Source organism: Lissotriton helveticus, chromosome 12 (genome assembly GCF_964261635.1).
Source record: "Lissotriton helveticus chromosome 12, aLisHel1.1, whole genome shotgun sequence".
In the NCBI taxonomy this organism is placed as follows: domain Eukaryota; kingdom Metazoa; phylum Chordata; class Amphibia; order Caudata; family Salamandridae; genus Lissotriton; species Lissotriton helveticus.
In genome coordinates, this window is record NC_136073.1 from 97,890,024 (window position 1) to 97,913,396 (window position 23,373).

General features: G+C 44.9%; 1 protein-coding gene across 1 annotated transcript in view; it reads right to left on the bottom strand.

Annotated features, from left to right (window-relative positions):
* Positions 1–4,661: 4,661 nt before the first annotated feature.
* Positions 4,662–23,373, bottom strand: part of LOC144797937 (extracellular calcium-sensing receptor-like) — a 154,511-nt gene continuing 135,799 nt past the window's right edge. The window contains exon 7 of the mRNA XM_078668740.1: positions 4,662–5,572. Coding sequence (XP_078524866.1) covers positions 4,662–5,572 — 911 coding nt within the window. The remainder of the gene's footprint in view (positions 5,573–23,373) is intronic.

Sequence of the window (23,373 nt, forward strand, 5' to 3'; positions counted from 1 at the left end):
CAATCAATAAATTCCAATTAACTTCCATCAATTCAGATATAGAAGATCGTATTTACATATCCAAGTATGTCACCTCTTTAATTACTCGCTCATACCTCCATTGAATACTATGAGAACACAAAATTTGTGTTTTAGACACATTGAGCTTATCACCTGGCATCACCCCAAACTCCGTTGCTAATTGCTCGATTTCACACATTGCACCAGCGGGGTCCACGGTAATCATAGCTATGTCGTCTGCATATGCAAAAACAGAGAATTGATAATCATGAACCAAAATAGGTGGAATACGGGCATTATACGATAATCATTCTATAAAAGGGTTTATATAAAGGGCAAATAATAGGGGAGAGCAAGGGCATCCTTGACGAGTACCTTGGGTTATAGGGACTACCTCCGATAAAAAGCCCATAGCAGAAATCTTAGCACTGGGGGCATCATACACAGCTTGTATTGCTCATATAACTTTTCCTCCGAAACCACTTCTTTCCATCAATTGCCACAGATATCCCCACTCCACGTGATCACATGCTTTTTCTGCGTCCAATAAGATCAACGCTAAATCCCTTTTTTCCGTACTAGCAATATCGAACAATGTAACTACTTTATTAATATGTTTATTAATATGATCAGTAGTATGTTCAGTATGTTCAGTAGTTCCACGTTGCAGAATAAAGCCATGTTGGTTCAAGGATACCAGAGAGGAGATCACTGTGGAAAGTCGGTTGGCCAGGATTTTGGAGTAAATTTTATTATCGCAATTTAATAAGGAAATTGGACGGTAAGATCCAACCAGCTCCGGAGGTTTACCCTTTTTGCAGAAAACTGCAATTGTAGCTTCTGACCAAGATTTAGGTGGTTGCCCCGACTGTGCTACCTGAAAAACCTTCAGCATCTTGTCTTTAATCAAAGGAAAGAACAACCTGTACACCTCCACAGGTATCCTGTCAGGTCCCGCCGCTTTTCTTAGAGCTAAACTTTTTACAGCCATTTCTAGTTCTTTCATAGAGATCGGAGAATCAAGTTGCTCTGCCAAAAGAGGATCCAACTGTACCAATTCTTCCCAGACAGGCACACTTGCACCCCCACTTGAAGCTTTCTGGTGGGTGTAAAGGGTGGAGTAAAACTGCTGAAAAATAGACATTATCTATTGAGGGTCAGAATGTAGCACCCCCTTCTGATCTTTCATTGCTTGAATAGTTCTAGCAGATCCCTTCATTCGAAGTCGCAACGCCAATGATCTTCCAATAGTCTCGCCAAACTCATGAATTTGTTGTTTCGAGGTGAGATATTTCCTGGCATTCACTTCACTTCAAAAACCCAAAACCTTTGCGCGACATTTAGGCACAGTATCCACTAGCTCAGAAATATCCTGCTTACCTACCACGATCCCTGTAGTTAGAGCGCCTTCCGCCACTCTCAAAGCCTAGTAATATCCAGCCAACTCCAACTTTCGTTTTTTCTGTAAATGTAAGCTGAAACTGAGAACTTCCCCCCGAAAGCAGGCCTTAAAAGAATCCCAAATGATAGTGATAGGTGCAGACAGGTTATTATTTAAAAAGAAGTCCTTAATCCAATAACCCATATATTCCTTAAATTCTTTATTTAGGCATAGTGTCCTATCAAATGAGAAAGAGCTACAGGGCCGCCTAGCCCTAGGTACCATTAATTCTAAAACTACGGGAGCATGATCAGAGGATATCCTCGGATATACATGAATAGCTGCACCAGTTAACAAAAAAGTAGATGCAAAAATGTAATTTAACCTTACAATTTTTTTATGTGGATGTGAATAAAAGGTAAACTTGACTTTGATTTTTTTGTGCGCCCTGATTTATGCCAACAGTCAGTAGAGTTACGTTGGCAGTATCGGCATATGATCTCGGAATTCCAATCTAAGGGGGCCCAGGCTTATTTAATGTTTCCCGCTAAGCTGAAAGTGATACATAAAGAACGTACAGGTTTTTTTACTAATATTGGGTCCGCTAAAGAATTCCTTGGCTCTATTTAGTCTGTTATTTAGCCAACCCTGGATTGTGTTTTTGAAATCTTCTGGTTTTGGGTTTCTTTGCTTTTTTTTCTTCTCTTTTATATTTTTTCTCTTCTTGAGTCCTCTTCTTAATCCTTTCTCCTTTCCTCAGTGCTCATTTGATTTTGGGGTTGGAGTTTGAGACCCACAGGCAAAGGCAGGGGGATGAGGGTGAGCTCGCATCCACAGGACTATGAGGCCTAAAGCCTCGTTAAGGGGGGTGGTGGGAGGGAGGTAGTTAAGGGGCGGAGGGGCATGGGGGGTAAGGTGGGGTGGGTAGCACGTAGGTGGGGCGTAAAAAGGGGAAACAATTTCACAGGGCAAGAAAGTGTTTAGTTTGTAAGATTCAAATCCAAGTAATCTCAGTAGGCGTGGTCAGATGGCAGGTCTTTGTTTTTTTTTTCTTAAGGTTAGTAGTGCTTGTGGGGGGAAGTTTAGCATACAACCTTAATAATGTCACGTGATGGAATTAAAATGTGTACACTAAAAGTGTCAGGTCTTAATAACTGGGCAAAGCATCAAAAAGTGGCAGCGGAAATTCGACATATTCAGCCTGATTTACTTTGTATACAGGAGACGCATATACCCTGTCCTAATCGAGGGCTATTGAAAGATTTGGGATTCTCATTGTTATTGGCGTCGGGTCAGCTGGGTACGACTCGGGGGGTAGCCATCTCAGCTAGTGGTAACTCTGTGAATATTGGGCCGAGCTTGGCTGATAAATTTGGCCGGTGGGCTATTGTTCAGTGTGGGGTTGAGGGTTATTGTTTTACGCTTTGTACTATCTACGGGTCCAATTTGGACGACCCTGGGATTTTGGTTTACTTGAACACAGAACTAGCTACATGGCCAACCCCATTGGTAATATGTGGGGATATTAAAATCCACCTGACCAATCAGGCCTTATCGGAAGGTCCCCAAAAATACATTGGACGGAAACCTAAAGCTTTCAAAGCACTTTATGACCTAACCCGGGATCACGGCTTAGTGGATGTGTGGGGTAAAATAAAAGGACAAGATTTGGGGTTTACCTTTTATTCACATCCACATAAAAAATGCATGGATGTTTTTAGCGAAAGCCTTACCTAAATTACAATTTCAGGTAGAGGTAAAGTTGAATTGCTAGGCATAGAAACATCAACAGTTCAGAGACAGACACAGTGAAGGTGAGTAGAAATTTTACTTATCGTGAATATTGAAACAACAAAGAAGGAAAACAACCCGTGTCACAGGTATGTTTGCACTTATGTGTGCAGATATGGGATTTACAGAACCCAGACCATACCACAGGATATGGACTCATGCGCCTCAGGGATTGTGATGAGGAAGAGTAGAACTAATTTGCACTTGGGGCTTGAGCCATTGGTAAGATATGGCCCATCAGGGGACTGCATTAAGCACTTTCAGTTAAGGAAAGGGGTGCAGCAGGGTGGAATTTTAGGTCCACTCCTCTTCATTTTATATATAATTGAACTAGACCAGTTTTTAAGGGAACATTGCAAAGATGTCCCAAGGATAGGAGACAAAATGGTTCCGGCCTTGTTATATGTGGATGGCCTGCAACTTTTATTATGTCGTTTTTATGATTTTGTGGAAAATCTAGGTCTTAAAATTAATTATTGTTAATCATATAACATGACCATAGGACCTAGAGGTACTAAGACTAAAACCCATGCATTAAAGGACAACAATATAGGTAAGGCATACAAGTTTAGCTATTTAGGCATACTACTGGATGATAAATTGTCCTGGGACCCAATATTGAAATCTCACACCCAATCCTTTAATAGGGTTGCTTTTAGCATTGATGCTTTTTCCTGGCACTTAGGCCATAGTCACATGAAGTGTACATTATATCTTCATAATGCTAAGTGAGTTCCAACTGTAGACGTTGGCGCTTTAAACTTAGAAATAATATGATTTACTAGTCTAAAACCTTCCTTACTGTTAGACACACTGGAGTTGGAATAGTAAATCATACTATTCCTAAGTCCAGCGCCTCCGGCGCATGTCATTGTAACGACTTGTGTTGTAATAACCGCGATGTTACGTACCACGATGTAAATGATCATGTTGTAACATCACATATTCTGGTGGATTATATATTATGGAATGACATTTATTGATGTTCTCTTTCTATTGTACTTTTATGATGGCTGAAGCTAATCAAATAAAGTAAATATTGATTGATTGATTGAGTGGAACTCAATGTGAACATATCACAGTTAGGTTATCAACTCAATCACTATCACTATTAATGCTCTCAGCTCATGAAACAATATTCCAAAGGCCTCATTAGAAGGCTTGATTTTTGTGTAAGTAGCAGGTAGTGAACCTGCTTACCCAAGAGCCACTAAAGGAGACAAACTTTTTCAACCAAAATTAATTCACTTTGTATGAAAAAGTAAATACCTTTAAAAGATTTTCTGAACTGGTATGACAACAGAACAATCAATTCTTTTCATTATTTAATGTGCTGTTTCTGGATATATCTAGCCTAGACTGACACTTTGACCCTTTATAAGATATTTATTTTGTCCCATACTGTGAACACAACAGGGCATATGTGTAATACATTATGGAGGGTCATCAGGAACATTGTATCATACAGCGACAGTGCCTAAGTAGTGTCTTATTTCTTTCCAACATCCTTTCCCATCAGATATTCCTTTGTGTTCATTTCAGGTCTCAACAGAATAATGTAACATTTTGGGAGAAATATGCAAGAAACCAATGCAGAACTGGAAGACAAGATGGCAAAGACCTCCATTGCAACCATGTACTTGCCCTTGGTGCTGAGATAGGCTGGAATAAATGAGAGCCAGACGGTAAGAAAGGCCAGCATGCTGAAGGTAATGAATTTGGCCTCGTTGAAGCTGTCAGGCAGTTTTCTAGCCAGGAAGGCCACTACAAAACTTGTAGTGGCCAGAAGCCCAAGGTATCCAAGCATACACCAGAAAGCAATTGTAGACCCTTCATTACATTCATATAATATCTTTCCAGGTTGAGAATTGATGTTATATTCAGAGGAAGGTGGAGAAAGAATCAGCCAGGAGGCACAAAGGAGGACTTGAATGATTGTACAGACACCAATCACTATGTATGAAAGTTGGGGCCCAACCCATCTCCTTAAGTCACTGTTGGGTCTTGTGGCATTGAAAGCAATGACTACCATAATAGTTTTGGCTAAGATGCAAGAAATGCAAAGAGCAAAAGTGATGCCAAATGCAGCCTGGCGGAGGAGACATTTCACTGTAGTAGGATAACCAATAAAGATCAGTGAGCAGAGAAAGCATAGAGCAAGAGAAAATAGCAGTAGGTAGCTTAGAGAACGGTTATTGGCTTTGACAATGGGGGCGTTCCTATGATGAATAAAGAGCTCCAGAATGGTAACTGGCATTAGTGAGAAAAAAATACATATGGCTGTTAAGCCAACTCCTAAAGGCTCTTCATAGGAGAGGAACTCAATGACTTTCAGCACGCAGTTGTCCTGTTCGGAATTTGGCCACTGATCCCACGGACACTTGGAGCATTCAGTTGCGTCTGAGGGAGAAATGTACCAAAAAATGTTATTGTGATAAATGAAGAAATGTCATGACTTTATGTACAATGTACTATTTATGCATCACCTTTACACATTACAGATTCCACAGCAGAGTCATATAATACCCTTGATAGTAATGACTAGGACTATTCTTTTTTTCATAATCTTTATTCTATCTCTTTTTGAAACACATCATAAAAGTGTCAATTCATCAAATAAGCCATGGCACAACATTATAAAACCGTATAAAAACAATTTGAACAATTAAGATCTATATACAATTGTTGGCAATTTAAATCCCATAAGTGGGAGCAATCATAGTCTTTGTACAACATTATTTTTTCTTTTTGCTTCTTAGGTCCCCCTCACGGAAATAAAACCAGTTATTCCTGTTAGTGCAGCAGGTTATCTCAACAAAATCAGATTTCTCCTTTTTCTCACACATGCTCACAAAAAACTTGCTACAGAAAAGCAGACAAAGGAGTCGGAGAGTGCCTTTAAAAACTACAATGCCACCCTTCACCGTGTAAGGTTGTAGCGCCATAAAATCGGAAGGATAACAGCTTTTCTTTCAGTATGATAAAACTTGCAGAATAGTACTACATGTAGCTCCATTTGGGGCAAGTAGTTGTCACAAGGACAGGGGGGCAAGTCTGAAAGTTTAAACTTCCTCACTGGGAGAGCTAGAATCAGAGGGATGTAATTCAAGCAAAAACACAATAGAATGAATCTGTGGTGTGCACAGCTAATGCACGAAAGGTATGAAAATCCTTCCCCCAATCTTGGGGGAATAAGATCATATGCAATTGCAATTGTTGCCTTTTGTTGTCGGTTCTTTTCCCTCTGAAGTAAGTTAGCCCTCTGGAGATACAACTCAGTGATTTGCTGCTTTGATACCTTCCTGCACAGTGAGGGGTCCCTGAATAAATTTACCTGCTCGATTGCAGTCAGTTCGGCCTCTACATATCTGAGCCAGCTGATCCTGTTGTAGTGGTCCAGCTTGATGTAGCTGCCAATTATGCGTTGCATTAAATTAACAGTGGAACTCCACCAAATCGAAGGCCACAACAGGATTGGGGCCAGTCTGATGGTATCAAGCAAATAGGGTAATCCAAATTCGAGGTATAACAATGAGGTCATGAAGCCCAATTTTTGAAAAAGATATCTTCTATCCTTTGGAGCTGATCCAAGTTTGCCCCAGACTCCCGCCCCTTACCTTACTGCTGCCTTTGTTTTAGCACAGTAGATATTTTTAATCACATCCAGAGGACTGGCTCCCCGTCTTCCTGGCAAAGCCCTTAATAGCCTGAAGGCTGCTTTCTGTGACCTGTGCTCTTACCACCACCAGATTTTTCCAGGAGTGGTTCCCAGATATGGAAAGGAGTCTACCACTTAAATTTTCTTTGAGGCCAACTTGAAATTCTGGGGGTTTTGCTCCTCTTCTGGCTCCCGCTATGATAATTAATGATTTTGGTTAATTTACTCTAAGATCCAGTGAAGGCATTTATGATGTTATAAGAGATTGTAAAGCCACCCATATCCTAACAATAAGGACCGCATTGTTAGTGTATGCCAGTATTGAAAGGGGGATGTTATCAAATGTAGGGACGTCCAGAGGTGAGCCAGTCAGGGCGGCCTCTACCCCGTTTGTGTAGATGGAAGAAAGAAACAGGATGAGGGTACAACCCTGCCTGACTCCCTTCTCGATCTTAAATGAGCGTGTACATTTCACATTCATGCCATACTGGACGCAGGCAGCAGCACTAGTGTATAGCTGGCGAATAAAGTGGATTATCAGGGATTAACCCCCATCCTCGCCAACATTTGCCACAACTTCTGATGGGAGACAAACCCTTCACTCTGCCTGACTTTGAGGGCACTGCAAGAGTGTGGAAAGTGCAGAACCCAGGAAAGAAAGCCGGATCCTTACCTCATGTTTCTTTGAAGCAGATGATCTCCAGGAATTCAATAAATCAATCAATCAATCAATCAGGGGTTTGTAGAGAATGCTACTCACCCTTGAGGGTCTCAAGGCGCTGGGAGGGTAGCTCCCAATCAGTCAAAGAGCCAGGTCTTGAGGTTCTTCTTGAACGTGTGTAGGGTTTGGGAGCATCTGATGTTCACTGGGAGCTAGTTCCAGGTCTCAGCCGCGATGTAGGAGAAGGCTCTCCCACCTGCTCTGTTTCTGTGGATGCGGGGGACCTACGCCAGGGCGAGGTCGGCACAGTGGAGGTTCCTCTTGGGTACGTGGAAGGATAATCTGTCATTGAGGTATTTGGGTCCGGAGTTGTTGAGGGATTTGTAGGCGTGGGTGAGGAGTTTGATGGTGATCCTCTTCTCAACGGGGAGCCAGTGGAGGTCTCGTAGGTGTTGGGTCATGTGTTTGTGGCTGTCGTGCTCTCACCTTATGTTGCCTCAGGAGTGCCACAGAAGTGAAGACAGGTCTGCAACTTCCCTAAAACACCACCATATGCCAGAAGGGGCACTGGAATACTAATAGTGGTATTCAAGGGGAAGGAGGGAAAACAAAACAAGGTAAGTAGGGAAGAGAGGGTCTTCGTAATGAGCCTTCAGGACAGCAATACAGGGACTTCTTGATCAACCATCAGGAAGGTCTTCTAAGATCAAGGAGATGATATCTTGTCAGCAGACATCAATGCTCTTGAAGGGAAAGTAACATAACAGTGAATATCATCCTATGTATATAGAAAAATAAAAAGTGTGCTATATTTTTGGTTATATACCTTTGTCCTAGGTTCTTTACTGCTTGGAATAAACAGCAGGAGGCACAAGGATATCACAAACTATTCTGGGTAATTTTAACACAATGATCAACTATATAAGGAATATACAGAAAATATATACACTAGTATTTTAATGTGTCTTCTCTCACCTATTGCTTGTCTCTGATGCACATAAAAATCCCCAAAAAGAAAGTGCACAACTGTGCAGAAATACAACAATAATCGCTTTAGCTCTTTTCAATGCAGAGCATAACTGAATCCAAAAGCCCGTTTGGAATATACTACATATGGCCCGTATCCTCTCACAATGCTCACAAAGGAATACACAAGACGAAATGTCCAATACAACTACATGGGCAAGTTAGTCACGAGGAAATAAAAATACCAACAAAGCACCAGAATCTCGGCGTGTAATCAAAAGTCTTTTAGTTACTCACGCTACCCCAGGGGAAGAAGATCCTGAAGCTAGTGATATAGCATCAACCAAGGGAAAGCTCCGAATTCCCGAAAACGCCAAACTCCCGAAACGCCACCACCGATCACCGTGACCGGGAAGCACTCTAAACAGGAAACAAACCCGAACGCGATGCATCGAGGAGTTCGAGAGGAGGGCTTAAGAGCCACCTCCTCGACTCATGCGCATGCGTTAGTCTCCGCGCATGCGCTCAAAGGTTTGGTGGCCATTTTGCAAACCAGCCTGTCATCTCGGTTTTGCCAACCTTGACGACAGGCACTAAAGTGACGCAGTGTCCAGAGGACAAGTCTGGCTGCGGAGTTCTGGATGGTTTGGAGTTTGTGTAGACGGGTTTTGTTGATTCCAGCATATAGGGCGTTGCTGTAGTCCAGTCTGCTAGTTACGAGTGTGTGGGTGACGGTCTTTCTGCAGTCGGGGGGGATCCATTTGAAGTTCTTGTGGAGGATGCGATGGCAGGTGAAACTGGTGGAGGTGACGATGTTGATCTGGTGGTTCATGGAGAGGGAGGAGTCGAGGATGATACCGAGGTTTTGTGCGTGTGGGTGGATTCCCGAGGGCAAGGGGCCACCAGGTGTTGTCCTAGGTGGAGGTGAAGGGTCCAAGGATGAGGACCTTGGTCTTCTCTGTGTTAAGCTTCAAGCAGCTGTCTTTCAACCAGGCTGTTACGTTCTCCATTTCTTCCTGGAAGCTGAGTCTGGTTTCTTTGGGATTTTTAGTCAGTGGGAGGATGAGCTGGGTGTCGTCGGCATAGGATACGATGCTGAGCCCATGCTGTCTGACAATGGCTGTGAGGGGGCCATCTAGACGTTGATGAGCGTGGGTCTGAGCGAGGATTCCTGGGGTACTCCGCAGTTGATATCGATGGGTTTGGAGAGGAAGGGAGGGAGTCTGATCCTCTGGGTTCGGCTGGAGAAAAAGGATTGGATCCAGTCCAGGGCGTCTCCTTGTATTCCTGTGTTGTGGAGTCTGGCTGCGAGCGTGCTATGTGAGACGTTGCCGAATGCTGCAGAGAGGTCTGGAAGGATGAGGGCCACGGTGTGTCCCAGGTTGAGTTATTGTTCATTGCCTGCCTTCAAGGCAATACCAGCCACACTCCAGGATACAAAGGTAGTCCTATTTTTATCTCTTATGCCCCGCAGCGGAGGAGACATTTGTTTTGTCTTAACTACATGTGGTGGTCTAGCGGGTATTTCTATTCTCCCTGTGGGCGATGGTAGTCAATAACATGATTCCAAGTCAGAGAGGGGAGAAAATCTATTTTGCAACTTACCCCCTTGGAATATTGGGGCCCTCTGCATGTCTCGTGAATAAAGGACCTGACCTTAGTCTACCAATCTTTCACACTCCTGAGATTAAAGCCTGGTTATAAATGTGCTCCAATGGTAAAGGAATAATTTGGGTACTCCTAAGTGGAGACCTATAAAGGTTGTCCAGGAGGAGATGAGCCACATATACGTTATTAAAATGTATCACAACACAATCCCCCGATGATCTTTGATGAGTTCCCCACCAACCCCACTCTATTAGCCATGATCATTTTGTTGGCCAGCTGATAGTTCCATATTCCGGTATTCCGGAGTTCTTAAAATTGTGGGAAAGCCAATGGAGAGATTTGTTCATTAACTGTGTTGTGGATTCTGGCTGATTGTCCCGGAGAGGGGGTACATTGGCCAAAACCTATATGAAAGGGGAGGCTTCCGGTGGGAGAAGGTCATCTGCAGGCATGGCAATGGGATCTTGTGCTCCTGTTTCATGATGGAGTGTCCTTAAATCCTCCCTTGCTGTAGATGCCTGTTGCAATGAATCCCTTGGTGCTACATCTTGTGTAATTGGAGCCTCCCATTGAGCATTTGCATATCCACTCGTTGCGGAAGACTGCCCACAAACCGGTATGGCGGAGCTGATGGAATTGCCCAGCGGTGATAGATTTGGCAAGGCTTGGGCCTCGCTATTGTGTGCTAAAGTTGCAGACTCAATTCAAGCTTTATTCGATAGTAAATGTCATAAAAGCACATCACAATGAAACCATAAATCACATGATTCAAAAATTGATTATTACAATAAAAATGTGTTATAAAAATGGGTTCGAAACATTAAAAAATGTGTAAATATATTGTTAATAAGTTTTGATGCTGAAGAGTAATACATAATTTACAAGTTCCAGGTAGAATATCAAGAGCCTACATGGTCCAGTTTGCTGCTAATAGTTTAGTTCTGATTGTCCACATCCATACTAAAAACTTTGCCATTGGAACCGCATATCAATTAATCAATCAATACATTTGTAGAGCGCGCTACTCACCCGTGAGGGTCTCAAGGCGCTGAGGAGAAGGGGGATGCTGCTACTGCTCGAATAGCCAGGTCTTGAGGTGTTTCCTGAAGGTTAGATGGTCCTGGGTTAGTGATAAGTGTGCGGGGAGGGAGTTCCATTTCTTCGCTGCAAGGTAGAAGAACGATATTCCTCCCGAGGTGGTTCTGCGAATCCGTGGGACGGTGGTGAGGGCGAGGCTGGAGGAGCGGGTTTGGCGGGTGGGGGTGTGGAACGAAATGCGGTTCTTGAGGTATTCGGGGCCCATGTTGTGAAGCGCTTTGTGTGCGTGGGTGAGCAGCCTGAACGTGATCCTCTTGCTGACTAGTAGCCAGTGCAGGTTTCTCAGGTGGGCGGATTTGTGGCTGTGGCGGGGGATGTCGAGGATGAGTCGTGCAGAGGCGTTCTGTATGAGCTGAAGGCGTTTCTGAAGTTTGACTGTGGTTCCTGCGTATAGGGCGTTCCCGTAGTCCAGTCGGCTGGTGACGAGGGCCTGCGTGACCGTTTTTCTGGTTTCGGTGGGGATCCACCGGAAGATCTTTCGGAGCAAGTGCATGGTGTTGAAACACGAGGACGAGACTGCGTTGACTTGCTTGGTCATCGTGAGAGAGGAGTCGAGGATGAATCCCAGGTTGCGTGCGTGGTCAGTGGGTGTCGGTGCTGTGCCCAGTGACGTGGGCCACCAGGAGTCGTCCCGCGTGGAAGGGGATTGTCCGAGGATGAGGAGTCTGTGCACAGCATACACATTGCTACACTTGACTGGTATGTACCCATGTTCCTACAGATCGGTACCAGCCAAGCTTTGCATGGTGCAGCATCTGCAGGGCAGACAAATAAAACATGTGCATATGTTTCTTCCACATTAGTACAAACTAGACACTTATCATTAGCTGTGGTAGACCATGTGGCTGTAAAGGTCTTCAAGGGTAAACAACCTACTCTAAGCTGGAAGTACAATTTATGTCCTCGATGTAAAGCCTTGATTTTATTTGCAAGAACTTTCCTGACAGCGTCATTTACTCTATTGGCTTCTAGCATTATCAGTACTCAGTTTCTTTGCTTGATCAGATTTTTCGATGAGAACTCTGTTCCACTAGGATTGATCCACAGAGATGACATGCCCATACTAGTTAGGGTAGTTCTAATGTCGCGCAACCAGCTGATGTTATGGAGTTGATCAGCCTTCATTAGGTCTTTAAGACCTTCAGCATAGGTGGTGAGTTCTGGTGTGGACTAGATCCTGCAAAATTAGAGGATGGGCACAGTCTTGCTAAGTCAGCTATGGCTTTTCTACCCAAAATCGTAGTGCAAGGGGAGCATGGGAGAGCTTTGGGACTAACCTGTAACGCCTTGTAAAAACTTGTTCCTGGATACAGCTAGAGGATTCAAATTTTTGAAGCCTCATAACTTGGCACCATACAGAGCTGAGCTCAGTATTTTAGAGCAGTAAATTTGCAGCACCGGAGTTAGAGGGTTAGTCAATAATGTTTTAAACTCCTTAATCATTACAACGGCAATTTGTCTATTTTTTAAGGCTATCATGTCAATGCATGGCCTCCAACTGAGCCCTTTATGCATGGTGATACTTAAATAGGTGAATGCATCAACCCGTTCAATAGGCCCCCCTCCATTACCTTGCCCCACTTGAATGACCTGTGTTGGTTGAAAGTCATAAACTCTGTTTTTGCAGTATTGCCTTTTAAACCAAGCAGTGTGCATAATTCTTCAAAATGCTGCAGCGCATGCTTTAACCCACTCTGTGTTTTGAACAATATAAGCATGTCATCCGCAAACATCAATATAGTAATGCCATTGATAAAAACTGAGAACAATGTAGGCACCAGGACACAGCCCTGGCGTACTCCCTTCTTGACTGGGAATAGATCGGTCTTGTTTCCATGAACCCCCCAGCGAATTTGGGCAATGTTTTTTTCATGGAGGCGAGCTATTAAAAAGAGTAGATCAGGTGGCAGCCCAAGCTCCTGCAATACCCTCCATAAGTTGGGCTGTGAGACTAGGTCAAAGGCCGACTTAAATTCAACAAAGGCTGCGTAAATACTCCCTTTTCTGAAAGTCACTGTCCGCGAGTAGATTAGAATAAAATGAAAGACTTGATCAAAGGTGCTCAAATGTGCAAAAATCCTGCCTGGAGGGGGCTCAAGATATCATTATCGTCAATCCAGGCTTGAATCTTTACTAGAGCAAGTTGAGCTATGACTGGATTAAATCTATAAGTCTTATATGCCTATAATTCTCGGGTAAGGATTTATCTCCTTTTTTTGTAAAGCGGGATAATCTCTGCCCCTTGCCAGGTATCCAGGATTGGGTCTCCATGAGCAATAATATACTGGCTCAATTTGGCCTCATTCTGAAGGAAGATGTCAGCGGGCACTTTGTCGATACCCAGTGCTCTCCCACTGGTAATAGAACCCAGTGCAGCTGTTACATCAGCTAGAGTAAAAACATTGTTGGTTGGATTAAAATAAACCCGAGTAGAATCCTAGCCCATTTTATTTGATTTATTTGTTTATTTATAAGGTTGTATATAGCGCAAACTTGAACCAAGAGGGTATCAGAGCGCTTTAGGACTGTAGCGTTACAAGTTACATCAGATACAAGAGCATAGTAAGGTACAGTACACATAAACAATGTTTCAAAAATTCGTAGGACGGAGAGGAGGAAGGAGTAAAAGCGGGGAGACGAGGAGGAACAATGCCCAATGCCCGGGAGGGTAGGTGATGGTCAAGGGGGAAAACCAGGGCCAGACTCCGCATTAGCTGTCAAGCAGCTCCACCGGTCATCGGCCATGTTGCTCAGGTCTCAGCGTTCAGGAAAAAACTGTTTTTAGTTTATTTGAATTTGCGAAGGTTATATAGCGTTATCTAGACCCGAGGTATCAAAGCGCATAACCAGGGAAACGTTGTATTAGAAGATACATCAAAAGGATTATAAAGCGCTGGCAAGACCATGAGGGAATCAGAGGGCTATAGCAGAGCAACATTGTGCTACAAATTACATCAGTAACAATAGCGTAGTAAGGTACAGTAAGCAAACAAGGCGGTTGAGAGAATTGATAGGAAAGGAGGGGAGGAAGGAGCCATAGCTGGGAGAGGAGGAAGAACTGTGTCCAATGTCCGGAGAGACAAAAAGAGAGGTAGTGGGGAGAGGAGGAGTGAGAAGGGTGAGGACGAGGGGGGAGATGGAAAAGGGATAAAGGGAAAGTCAGCCCAAAGACCGAGTGGGTAGGTGACAGCCAGGGAGATAATCCAAGGCCAGTCTCCTCTATAGCTCTCTTGGAAGCTCCAACGGGTATTGGTCAGAAAAATGGAAAGAAAGGAGACATGGAAAGGTAGAATGGCAGAAATAAGCAGGGGAGGAGGGCGAGACAGGGAGAAGGGGAGAAACAGTGTCCATTGTCCAGCTGGGCAGGTGACGGTCAGGGGAAAAACCAAGGCCGATCTCCTCAATTAGATGAACACAGCAGCTCCACCGGGCGTGGGACAAAATGCTCGATGTAGCGCTGGCTAGACCCAAAGGTATCAGAGCGCATTGCATAAGGTTCCACAAAATTAAACAGTACAATATAATCAAGTAACATCAGTTGCTAGAAAAACATTTCAAGATTATAGATGCGAAGAAGGATAAAGAGTGGGGAAGGTGAGGAAGGGGAATATAGGACAGGGAGACGAAAGTAAGTCTGCCTCGAATCCGGCTGGGTAGGTGACGGCTAAGGGGGAAGTCCAAAGCCCATCTCCTCTTTAGCTATCAGGTAGCTCTGCCGGACCAGGGCCAAACAGCAAGGTCTCGGTTAAGAAGCAAAACATTTAAAAAAGTATAGGAAGACAAGAAAAGAGGAGCATAGAGTTGTATGTTGTCTTTGTCTGCATATTGGTCTGAGAAAAACTACCCACATTACTGAGTCCACGTAATTTTTGGGAGATTGCCCTGAGCTACCGTGCCCCATTTTACAAGGCTCCAGAAGCATTGCATGTTCCTCTCCTTACATGCTTCTTTTAGGTCCTCCCATCTTTTCCTTCTTAGAAAGCATTCTTGTATGTTGGACTCTACACTGATCTCCTAATCTTGTTGCCCCCTCAGTGCACTGCATGCTTTTTTGCATTCATTATTGTACCAAAGTGGGTGTGATTGGAATCCCTTTATCTTGGGCCTTTTGGAGATTTGGAAATGTGAGCATATTCTATCAAATAAGGTGTTATGTGTTAGTGCTATTTCTTTCAGTGTGCTAGAATCATAGTGAGAGGACAACATCTGGGTTAGGGTGTATTCCAAGTCAGAATTGATTGATGATAATATATCAGGTCGTTCAGTTACCATTGGTCATTTAAGATGTTGCATTTCATTTGTCAGTTCTAATTCACCAGTCGAGGGTAAAATTGGGGCTTATTGTTGCTCTTGTAGAGCCTTAAGTGAAAATGAGGTGCAGAGTAGATTATGGTCGCTCTCGGTTCTATCCGTCATGACCATGTCTTCTACTGTGTGCCAGATTTGTAAGCTGATTAACGGGTAGTCAATCCGGCTTGTGCGGTGCCTGGAGTAAGCAGCCGCAGACTCCACGCTCAGCCGCACCAGATCTTGATCCAGATCCACGTTCAGGTCTGCCCAGCTACTGCATGCTGGATTGTATACCACCCCCACTGCGCCAGGCCGCGAAAGGTAGCAAGAAGCAGACGGATAGAGAGGACGGATTCCCTAAATCGCCGAGGACGCTATGATCGGCCAACAAACAGACCGCAATGGCGAAAGCGGAAAGGCCAGGCAGCCCTTAAGGAACCGCTGCTTTTCGTGAGTGACCTCAGCTCAATTTCATCGTATCCCCTGGTTCCTAATGTTCAGGAATCTTTTGGAAAGTGCCGGGATGTGGAGAGGACCTCACGGCGTGACCTAGCCCGCCGCCATGTTCCCCCTAAGACTTACAACAGACAGACTTATAACGTTTATAAGACATACAATATATACAATATTTACAATATCTACAAGGGCACAGAATTGTCTTTCAAATATTCCCGTTTTCTAGCATTTTCTAGTGTAGCCATACGGGATCATAGGGGTGTCTCAACCTGAGCCAGCCTATGATTCCGAGATGAGCCAACATTTCAAATAAAGGGGACTGTAATGTGATCTCCCCCTCAAATCTGCCACCTAAGAGAACAAGAAAAGAAAAACCTAGGTTACCAACTCTGGTACCTCCCCAAGTAATAATAATAATATTGGAGTTTATAAAGCGCCTGGTTACGCCTTCCGGCGTGTCCCCGCGCTGTGGAGAAGAGGCTCATTCAAAATAGTAGAGGGAAGCCACAGGCCCAAAAACTCATCCTAAAGAACTAATCAGAGAACAGGTGAGTTTTAAGAAGACTCCTAAATCTGGTTTCTGATTGTTCCATCCTCAGTCAAAGCGGGAGTTTATTCCAGTACATAGTGCAGACAGGGTAAATAAGGGGGTTCTATCCGAAGACGCTAACCTGCTTAAGCCCTCTGAATCTTCTGAATTTTCTGAAGTACTGGAGAGCCAGCATTCCCAAGCAGTCACAGAGGGGAGTTCTATAACCTCAGTGCACCTTCATAGGTACACTTTACATAATAAAATTTACAACCAGTTGGAGCACTTGGAAGCTTCCCCTATCACTCCCGCTCTGGTCCTTACAGTGGGGAATCTCGTTACTAAAAAACCTATTAAAAAATCAGGCAAAAATTTTAAAGGAAATCAGCAAATTATCTCATCTCTGTCTTCGCGACATCTAAAGGAAACCTCTACACTTAAAGTTACGACATCTCTAAGATCTTTCTTCAAAGTACAGGAAAAAACTCAACTAATCCCCCCTCTGCCACTGGAGGAGGCCCAGCCTTTCATAGGTAAGGGCAGAGGAAAGACATAACCAACCTAGATACTAAAGATAGTAGAGGCCAAAATGGATACAAGGAAAACTATCCCCGTTCCTGGTGGGGCGGAATTTGTCAGCATTACAACAGATAATTTGTTTGAGGTATTAGGCAAAAACGGTCTGGGATCTGCCTCTGGTTCTGATACCTCCAACTCCACGTCAACCTCTCTGGTCATATCATCAATGTCAATTGTCCTCGACCAGCCACATTTGGCACAGATGTTAGATGCCCTCTCATCAGAAATTCGGAGTAAGTTTGCCATCTCAGAGACAAATCAGGCCAAAATCCAAGATTCATGTGAATCCCTAGAAGCCAAAATGTTGGTAATTACCGAAAGAATATGTGTAATGGAAGCCTCAATAGAAGCTTTGAATAAACAAGTGGAACTGATCTGTACTGAGATTCAGGCATTAAAAAAGGGAGAAAAAGACATATTAGATAAGCTGAAGACACGGGAAAATAATACTATCCGTCATAACATTAAAGTCATGAATATTCCGGAGGGCTCAGGGGGGAAGACATTAAAATTTATGTCATGAATCTGTCAAAAGACTTTATCCCTGCGGTAGATGTTAAGGAACTAGAAACAGACATCCAGAGAATTCACAGAGATCCATTCTCCAAGGACCCAAATAGAAAAAATCCTCTGGGAATTCAGGTTAATTTTAAAACGTATGCTCTAAAAGAGCATGTACAATCGGAAGCCTTAAAAGCTGGTACTTTCACGAGGGATGACTTGGCTTTCCAGATAAGGTCACATCTTGGGAATGGAAATGGAAATGGATGTGGATTTATAGAGCGCGAATTGCTGCCCGGAGGCGTCCAAGCGCTAGAAATAACCAAGAACCTACAAGGGAGGCTAGCTGGGATTAGTGTGGCAAATTGAAAAGGAAAGTTTTTTACTGTTTACGGAAGGTGGGAAGATTGGAATTGGCTCTCAGATGCAGGGGAAGGTTGTTCCAGGCCATGGATGCGTTGTAGGCAAACGTCCTGCCGCCAGATCTGGATCTTTTTATTCTTGGTGTCATCGCCAGGAAAGTCTGGCTGGAGCGGAGGTTTCTGCTGGGAAGGTAGTGGGTAATTAGGTCCCGGGTAATCCTGGGGCCCGTGTCCCAAAAGGCCTGATGTGCAATGCACATGGCCTTAAACAGAATTCTCTGGCGCACTGGTAGCCAATGAAGGCTGACCAACCCGGCCCTCACTGATTGTCTGCGAGGGATCTCGAGCAGCAGGCGTGCTGCGCAGTTCTGCACTATCTGGAGTCTGTGTATGGTATATTCTGGGGCACCGAGGTAAAGCACGTTGTTGAAGTCTAGGCGTGATTGTATTAGACCCTGTACAGCCACTTGTTTTGCCTCCATGGGAAGGAGAGGGAAGATTTTATTTAACATCCTCATGAGTCCAAAGCAGGTGGCTGAGAGTTTTGTGGCCTGGGTACTAAAAGATAAGGATCTGTCCAACCAGACCCCAAGGCTCTTGATGTTATTTTTTGGGGTTGGAGGAAGGCCTAGACACGGGGGCCACAGAGAGTTGGGGAGGCGGGGATCAGGGGAACCTAGGAGCATCAGCTCTGTTTTGTCCCCATTCAGTTTGAGGAATGAGGAGGACATCCAGCCCTTGACCTTTTCTAGGCATTCTTTGAGACCGCCTGGCGCAGGCATGTTGGCCTCCTGCGCCAGTGAGACCACCAGCTGCGTGTCGTCCGCATAGGAGATGATCTTAATCCCAAAAGGGCGGACAACCTCAGCCAGTGGCCTCATGTATATGTTGAACAGTGCGGGGCTCAAAGAGGAGCCCTGAGGAACATCGCACTTTAAAGGTCTACAGGTGGACACAGACTCACCCTCGAAGACTCGGAAGGATCTATCCTCTAGAAAGGATTTGAACCACAGCCAGGCTTTGTCCCTGATCCGGCGTTGGATATGCGGTGCAGCAAGATGTCGTGGCTGACCGTGTCAAATGCCGCGCTGAGGTCAAGGAGGATCACTGCCACTGATCCTCCTTGGTCCAGGATCTTTCTGGACTCCTCTGTGACCATAAGAAGGGCGGTCTCGGTCCCATGTTTGGGTCTGAAGCCCATCTGGGTGGGATCTAGTAATTGCTGCTCTTCTAGAAAGTTTACCAGTTGGAGATTTATATATTTTTCCAGAAGCTTACTCACCCATGGGAGCAGGGAGATGGGCCGGTAATTACCAAGGTCAGTCGGGTCTAAGTTGGGTTTCTTCAATAGTGATCTGACCATGGCCTGCTTCCAGGCGGGCGGGACAATGCCGGCTGTGATGGATGCATTTAAGACATCCCTAATGGTCGGCAGAGTGAACTGTGAGGCTGCCATTATGATGTCTGGAGGGGCTGGATCGTCAGGGGATCCGGACTTTACTTTTCGGGCTATGGATTCAAGGGTTGCAGGGTCTAGGGAGGGGAAATGGGTCAGGGTAGTTAGAGATTGCAGTGGGGGAAGATTGAGGCTTCATTGGGTTGGGCTGAGAAAGTGATGTCCCTGGGGGGGAAAGCTGAGTAGATCTTATTCACTTTTTGATGAAAGAACTCGGCAATGTTATTACAATGGGTAGAAGATTTAGTGATTTGTAGGTTGGGTGGGGGTTTTGATAATTGTTTCACAATTTGAAAAATTTCTTTAGGCTGTGATTTGGCACGCAAAATCCTGTTCGAGAAGTAGGCAGCCTGAGCAGTTTTAACTTCTACTTTATATTTGCTAAATGACTCTCGGTAGAGGGTTTTATTCTCCACCGAGTAGTCCAGACGCCAACGTCTTTCCGATTTCCTGCACTGACGCTTCATGTCCCTGAGAGCTTCAGTATACCAGGGAGCAGTTTTGTGAGGGCGTTTTAGCGTGATTTTCTTTTTTGGTAGTGTGACATCCAGGGTTTGAGTAATCCAATCAGCGTAAGTTTGGTTGGCTACGCAAGGGTCTTCATTATAAGGGGGGGTAGCTGCTGGCAAGTTTGATAGACCAGTCGTCAATTGAGAGGCGAGACCAAGCTCGCATGACCCTTGTGGTGGGTCCAGTCGGGGGGGGGCTTAAGTGAGGTCCAGTCAAAGGGGACCAGTGAGTGGTCTGTCCAAGGCAGTGGGATTGGTGGCCCGGCTACAAGGTCAATGCAGTTGCTAAAAATAGGGTCTAGCAGGTGACCCTTGACATGTGTGGAGGTCTTCACATGCTGGGTGAGTTGCAGGGCTGCCAAATCGTCAGCCAGGGTAGTGGCTGTGTGGTCTGAGGAGGAATCAAAATGAAGATTAAAATCACCTAGCAGGGTGAAATTGGACGAGGTGCTAGCCCGTTCCGCCAGGCTTGCAGGTAGGCACTCATGAAACTGCTTAGAGGGACCAGGGGGGCGGTAAATAGGAGTGCCTGAGAAGCAGCTATTAGGAGAGAGATCGATGTCAAAAGTAAGGCTCTCACAGTCTGGGATGGTTTCAGAGGTGACTCGGCATTGAAACCGTTCCTTATAGATAATAGCTAGGCCTCCTCCCCTCCCTTTCGGTCGATCTAGCCGCGTGATTTGGAAGCCTGGAGGGAGGGCGACGGCTAAGGCGGGGTCGGACTCAGAGGTAAGCCAGGTTTCTGTCAGAAACAATATGTCTGGCGAATGCTCCTCTATCAGAAGTGCAATTTCAGCCTTATGTTTCGGCAGAGAACGGCAGTTCAGAAGGAACATATGGAAGTCATGGGTTAAATCGGCGGTGGGGTTTGGGTTTGAGGGAGCACTTACATTTCGGGCAGACTTGTGGTAGAAGATCAGCGCAGTAGGGATGCTGAGTGCAAACAATAACAGGGGGCCTGAGGCTATACAGAGTTTCCGCACTATAGTACCTGGGCTCTGGTAACTGTAATGCAGGGGTTATGGCCCTAGGCGCGGGCTCGGCGCGGACGAGCTCAGACGAGCTTGCCTTATGCGCGCCTTCGGCGCGCAATCGTCGCGCCCGCTGCACTCGTCCGCTGCGCTTCCGGTAGATGCACATTCTTATAGGTCAGGGAAGGGGCGTGGCCTCAAGGTGGGCGTGTCCCTGGTCACAGCGTGGGGAATGGCGGCTGGGATTTGCCCAGGAATCTCCTCTGAGCGCTAAAGTCCGCTGCCTTAAGGATTGCTTGCAGACAGTAATCGTCTGCAAGGAAGCTGGTGAGTGAAAGTTTTAAAACAAATAAACAGCAAGTTTAAAACAGAGAGCGTTCGTGTCTACTCCCGGCTGAGCCTCAGGAGGGTCCAATGTTATTTAACGCGCTAGCGAATCAGCGCGCTTTTATGCTTGTGCGGGGGGCGTGGCCTCAAGTGGGCGTGTCCCTGGTCACAGCGTGGGGAATGGCGGCTGGGATTTGCCCAGGAATCTCCTCTGAGCGCTAAAGTCCGCTGCCTTAAGGAGTGCTTGCAGACAGTAATCGTCTGCAAGGAAGCTGGTGAGTGAAAGTTTTAAAACAAATAAACAGCAAGTTTAAAACAGAGAGCGTTCGTGTCTACTCCCGGCTGAGCCTCAGGAGGGTCCAATGTTATTTAACGCGCTAGCGAATCAGCGCGCTTTTATGTTTGTGCGGGGGGCGTGGCCTCAAGTGGGCGTGTCCCTGGTCACAGCGTGGGGAATGGCGGCTGGGATTTGCCCAGGAATCTCCTCTGAGCGCTAAAGTCCGCTGCCTTAAGGAGTGCTTGCAGACAGTAATCGTCTGCAAGGAAGCTGGTGAGTGAAAGTTTTAAAACAAATAAACAGCAAGTTTAAAACAGAGAGCGTTCGTGTCTACTCCCGGCTGAGCCTCAGGAGGGTCCAATGTTATTTCTTTCAAGAATTACGCACGGCAGACAATGGGAATTGGGAAAATTCATGCCAATTTTAAGATAACTGGGTGCCACGGTGCAGTTGAGGATCCCTGCCTTACTTAGGGTGTAGTGGAAAAACAAAATGTCTAATTTTAGGGACCCTGAGGAGGTAGGGGCCTTTGTTGATCTAATTAAAGCTCAGGGATAATTGTGTACAGAAGTTGAATTATAAGTATTGGTTGCTGGGTAGGTGGGTAGTGAGTTCATAGGGGTTATTCTACATCAAACCTCATGTGGTATAGGAGGGGTCCCGGGGGGACGGGCGGGGACACACGAGAAGAATGCAATGGTAATTTTTCACTGGGTGGGGAGCAAAGTAGGAAAAAAAAGAAAAAGTCCTCATTTACATAGTTTTCTTAAGGAAGTTGGTAACCAGACAGGAATAGCCTAAACACGGAGCGAGTACTCCTGGTCCAGAGTTAGGATACGTTGCCCTGGCACAAATGACTTTAGAATTTGTACTTGGAATATTATTGGCTTAAGGGTCCAAAGTAGACGAAGGAGGATCTTTCAATACTCAAGGCAAGTAGACTTTGATATTATGATTTTACAAGGAACCTCACAGTTGAGGAATGGGATTTGGCGGTCGCTAAGCAAAGATGGACAGACGGTTCGCTTCTTACCACACAACCCTTCTGTACCAAAGGCGTCGCCATTATTGTTAAAAAATCTGACAAAGCAATCTTGGGCTCCTCTAAGATAGACAACAGGGGGCGCAGGATAATAAGAGACATTAAAATATGAAATGAGTGGGTGACTTTGGTGCGATATATGGCCCAAACATAGACGATGAGTCAACTCTTAGAACGATGTGTAATCACTTACTTGATACTAATTTCCCCATTATAATAGGTGGATATTTTAGTATTCTTTTGAACCCCTCTCTTGACAGGTTCAAGGGGGGTGGAAATGGGCTCCCTGATCAAAGTCCGTATGGGTGATCCAAATCTTGTAGATATTTGGAGAGTAAAAAATAAGACTATAACTGGCCCCCAGAATTTTACTTTTCATAATAAAAAACACAAATATCATTCCAGAATAGACTACTTCCTGATAGATTCCAGGTTGATAGAACAGGTCAGGGTAGTTTCCCACATCACAGAACATCTATGAGATCACTCAGCGGTCCAGATAAATCTCAAATTTTCTAGCCAATCAGAAACGAAAAGATGAACTTTCGATTAAGCTATCCTTAAAGATGAGTCAGTGGTTGAACAGTTAAAAACTGACACTTTGTTTTTCTTTGAATTAAACAATCGGTTGGCCCCTTTGGAGATAATATGGAATGCCTATAAGGCTTTTATCAGAGGCAGAATTATTGGCATCCAGCTAAAATCAATAAGGAAAATAAAGAAAGATTTAAGCCATTGGAAGCCGAAATTCTCAGAGCCTTAACCAAACAACCAATCGGAGTAGTGTAGAACAGAGGGAGGAAAGTGCCGAGCTACTAGCTCAGCGACAAGATATGGCAACCTATCTTGATAGTATTATTAGAAGAAGGTGGGACGTTAGCAAACTTGCTAATTATGAATATGGAGAAGGC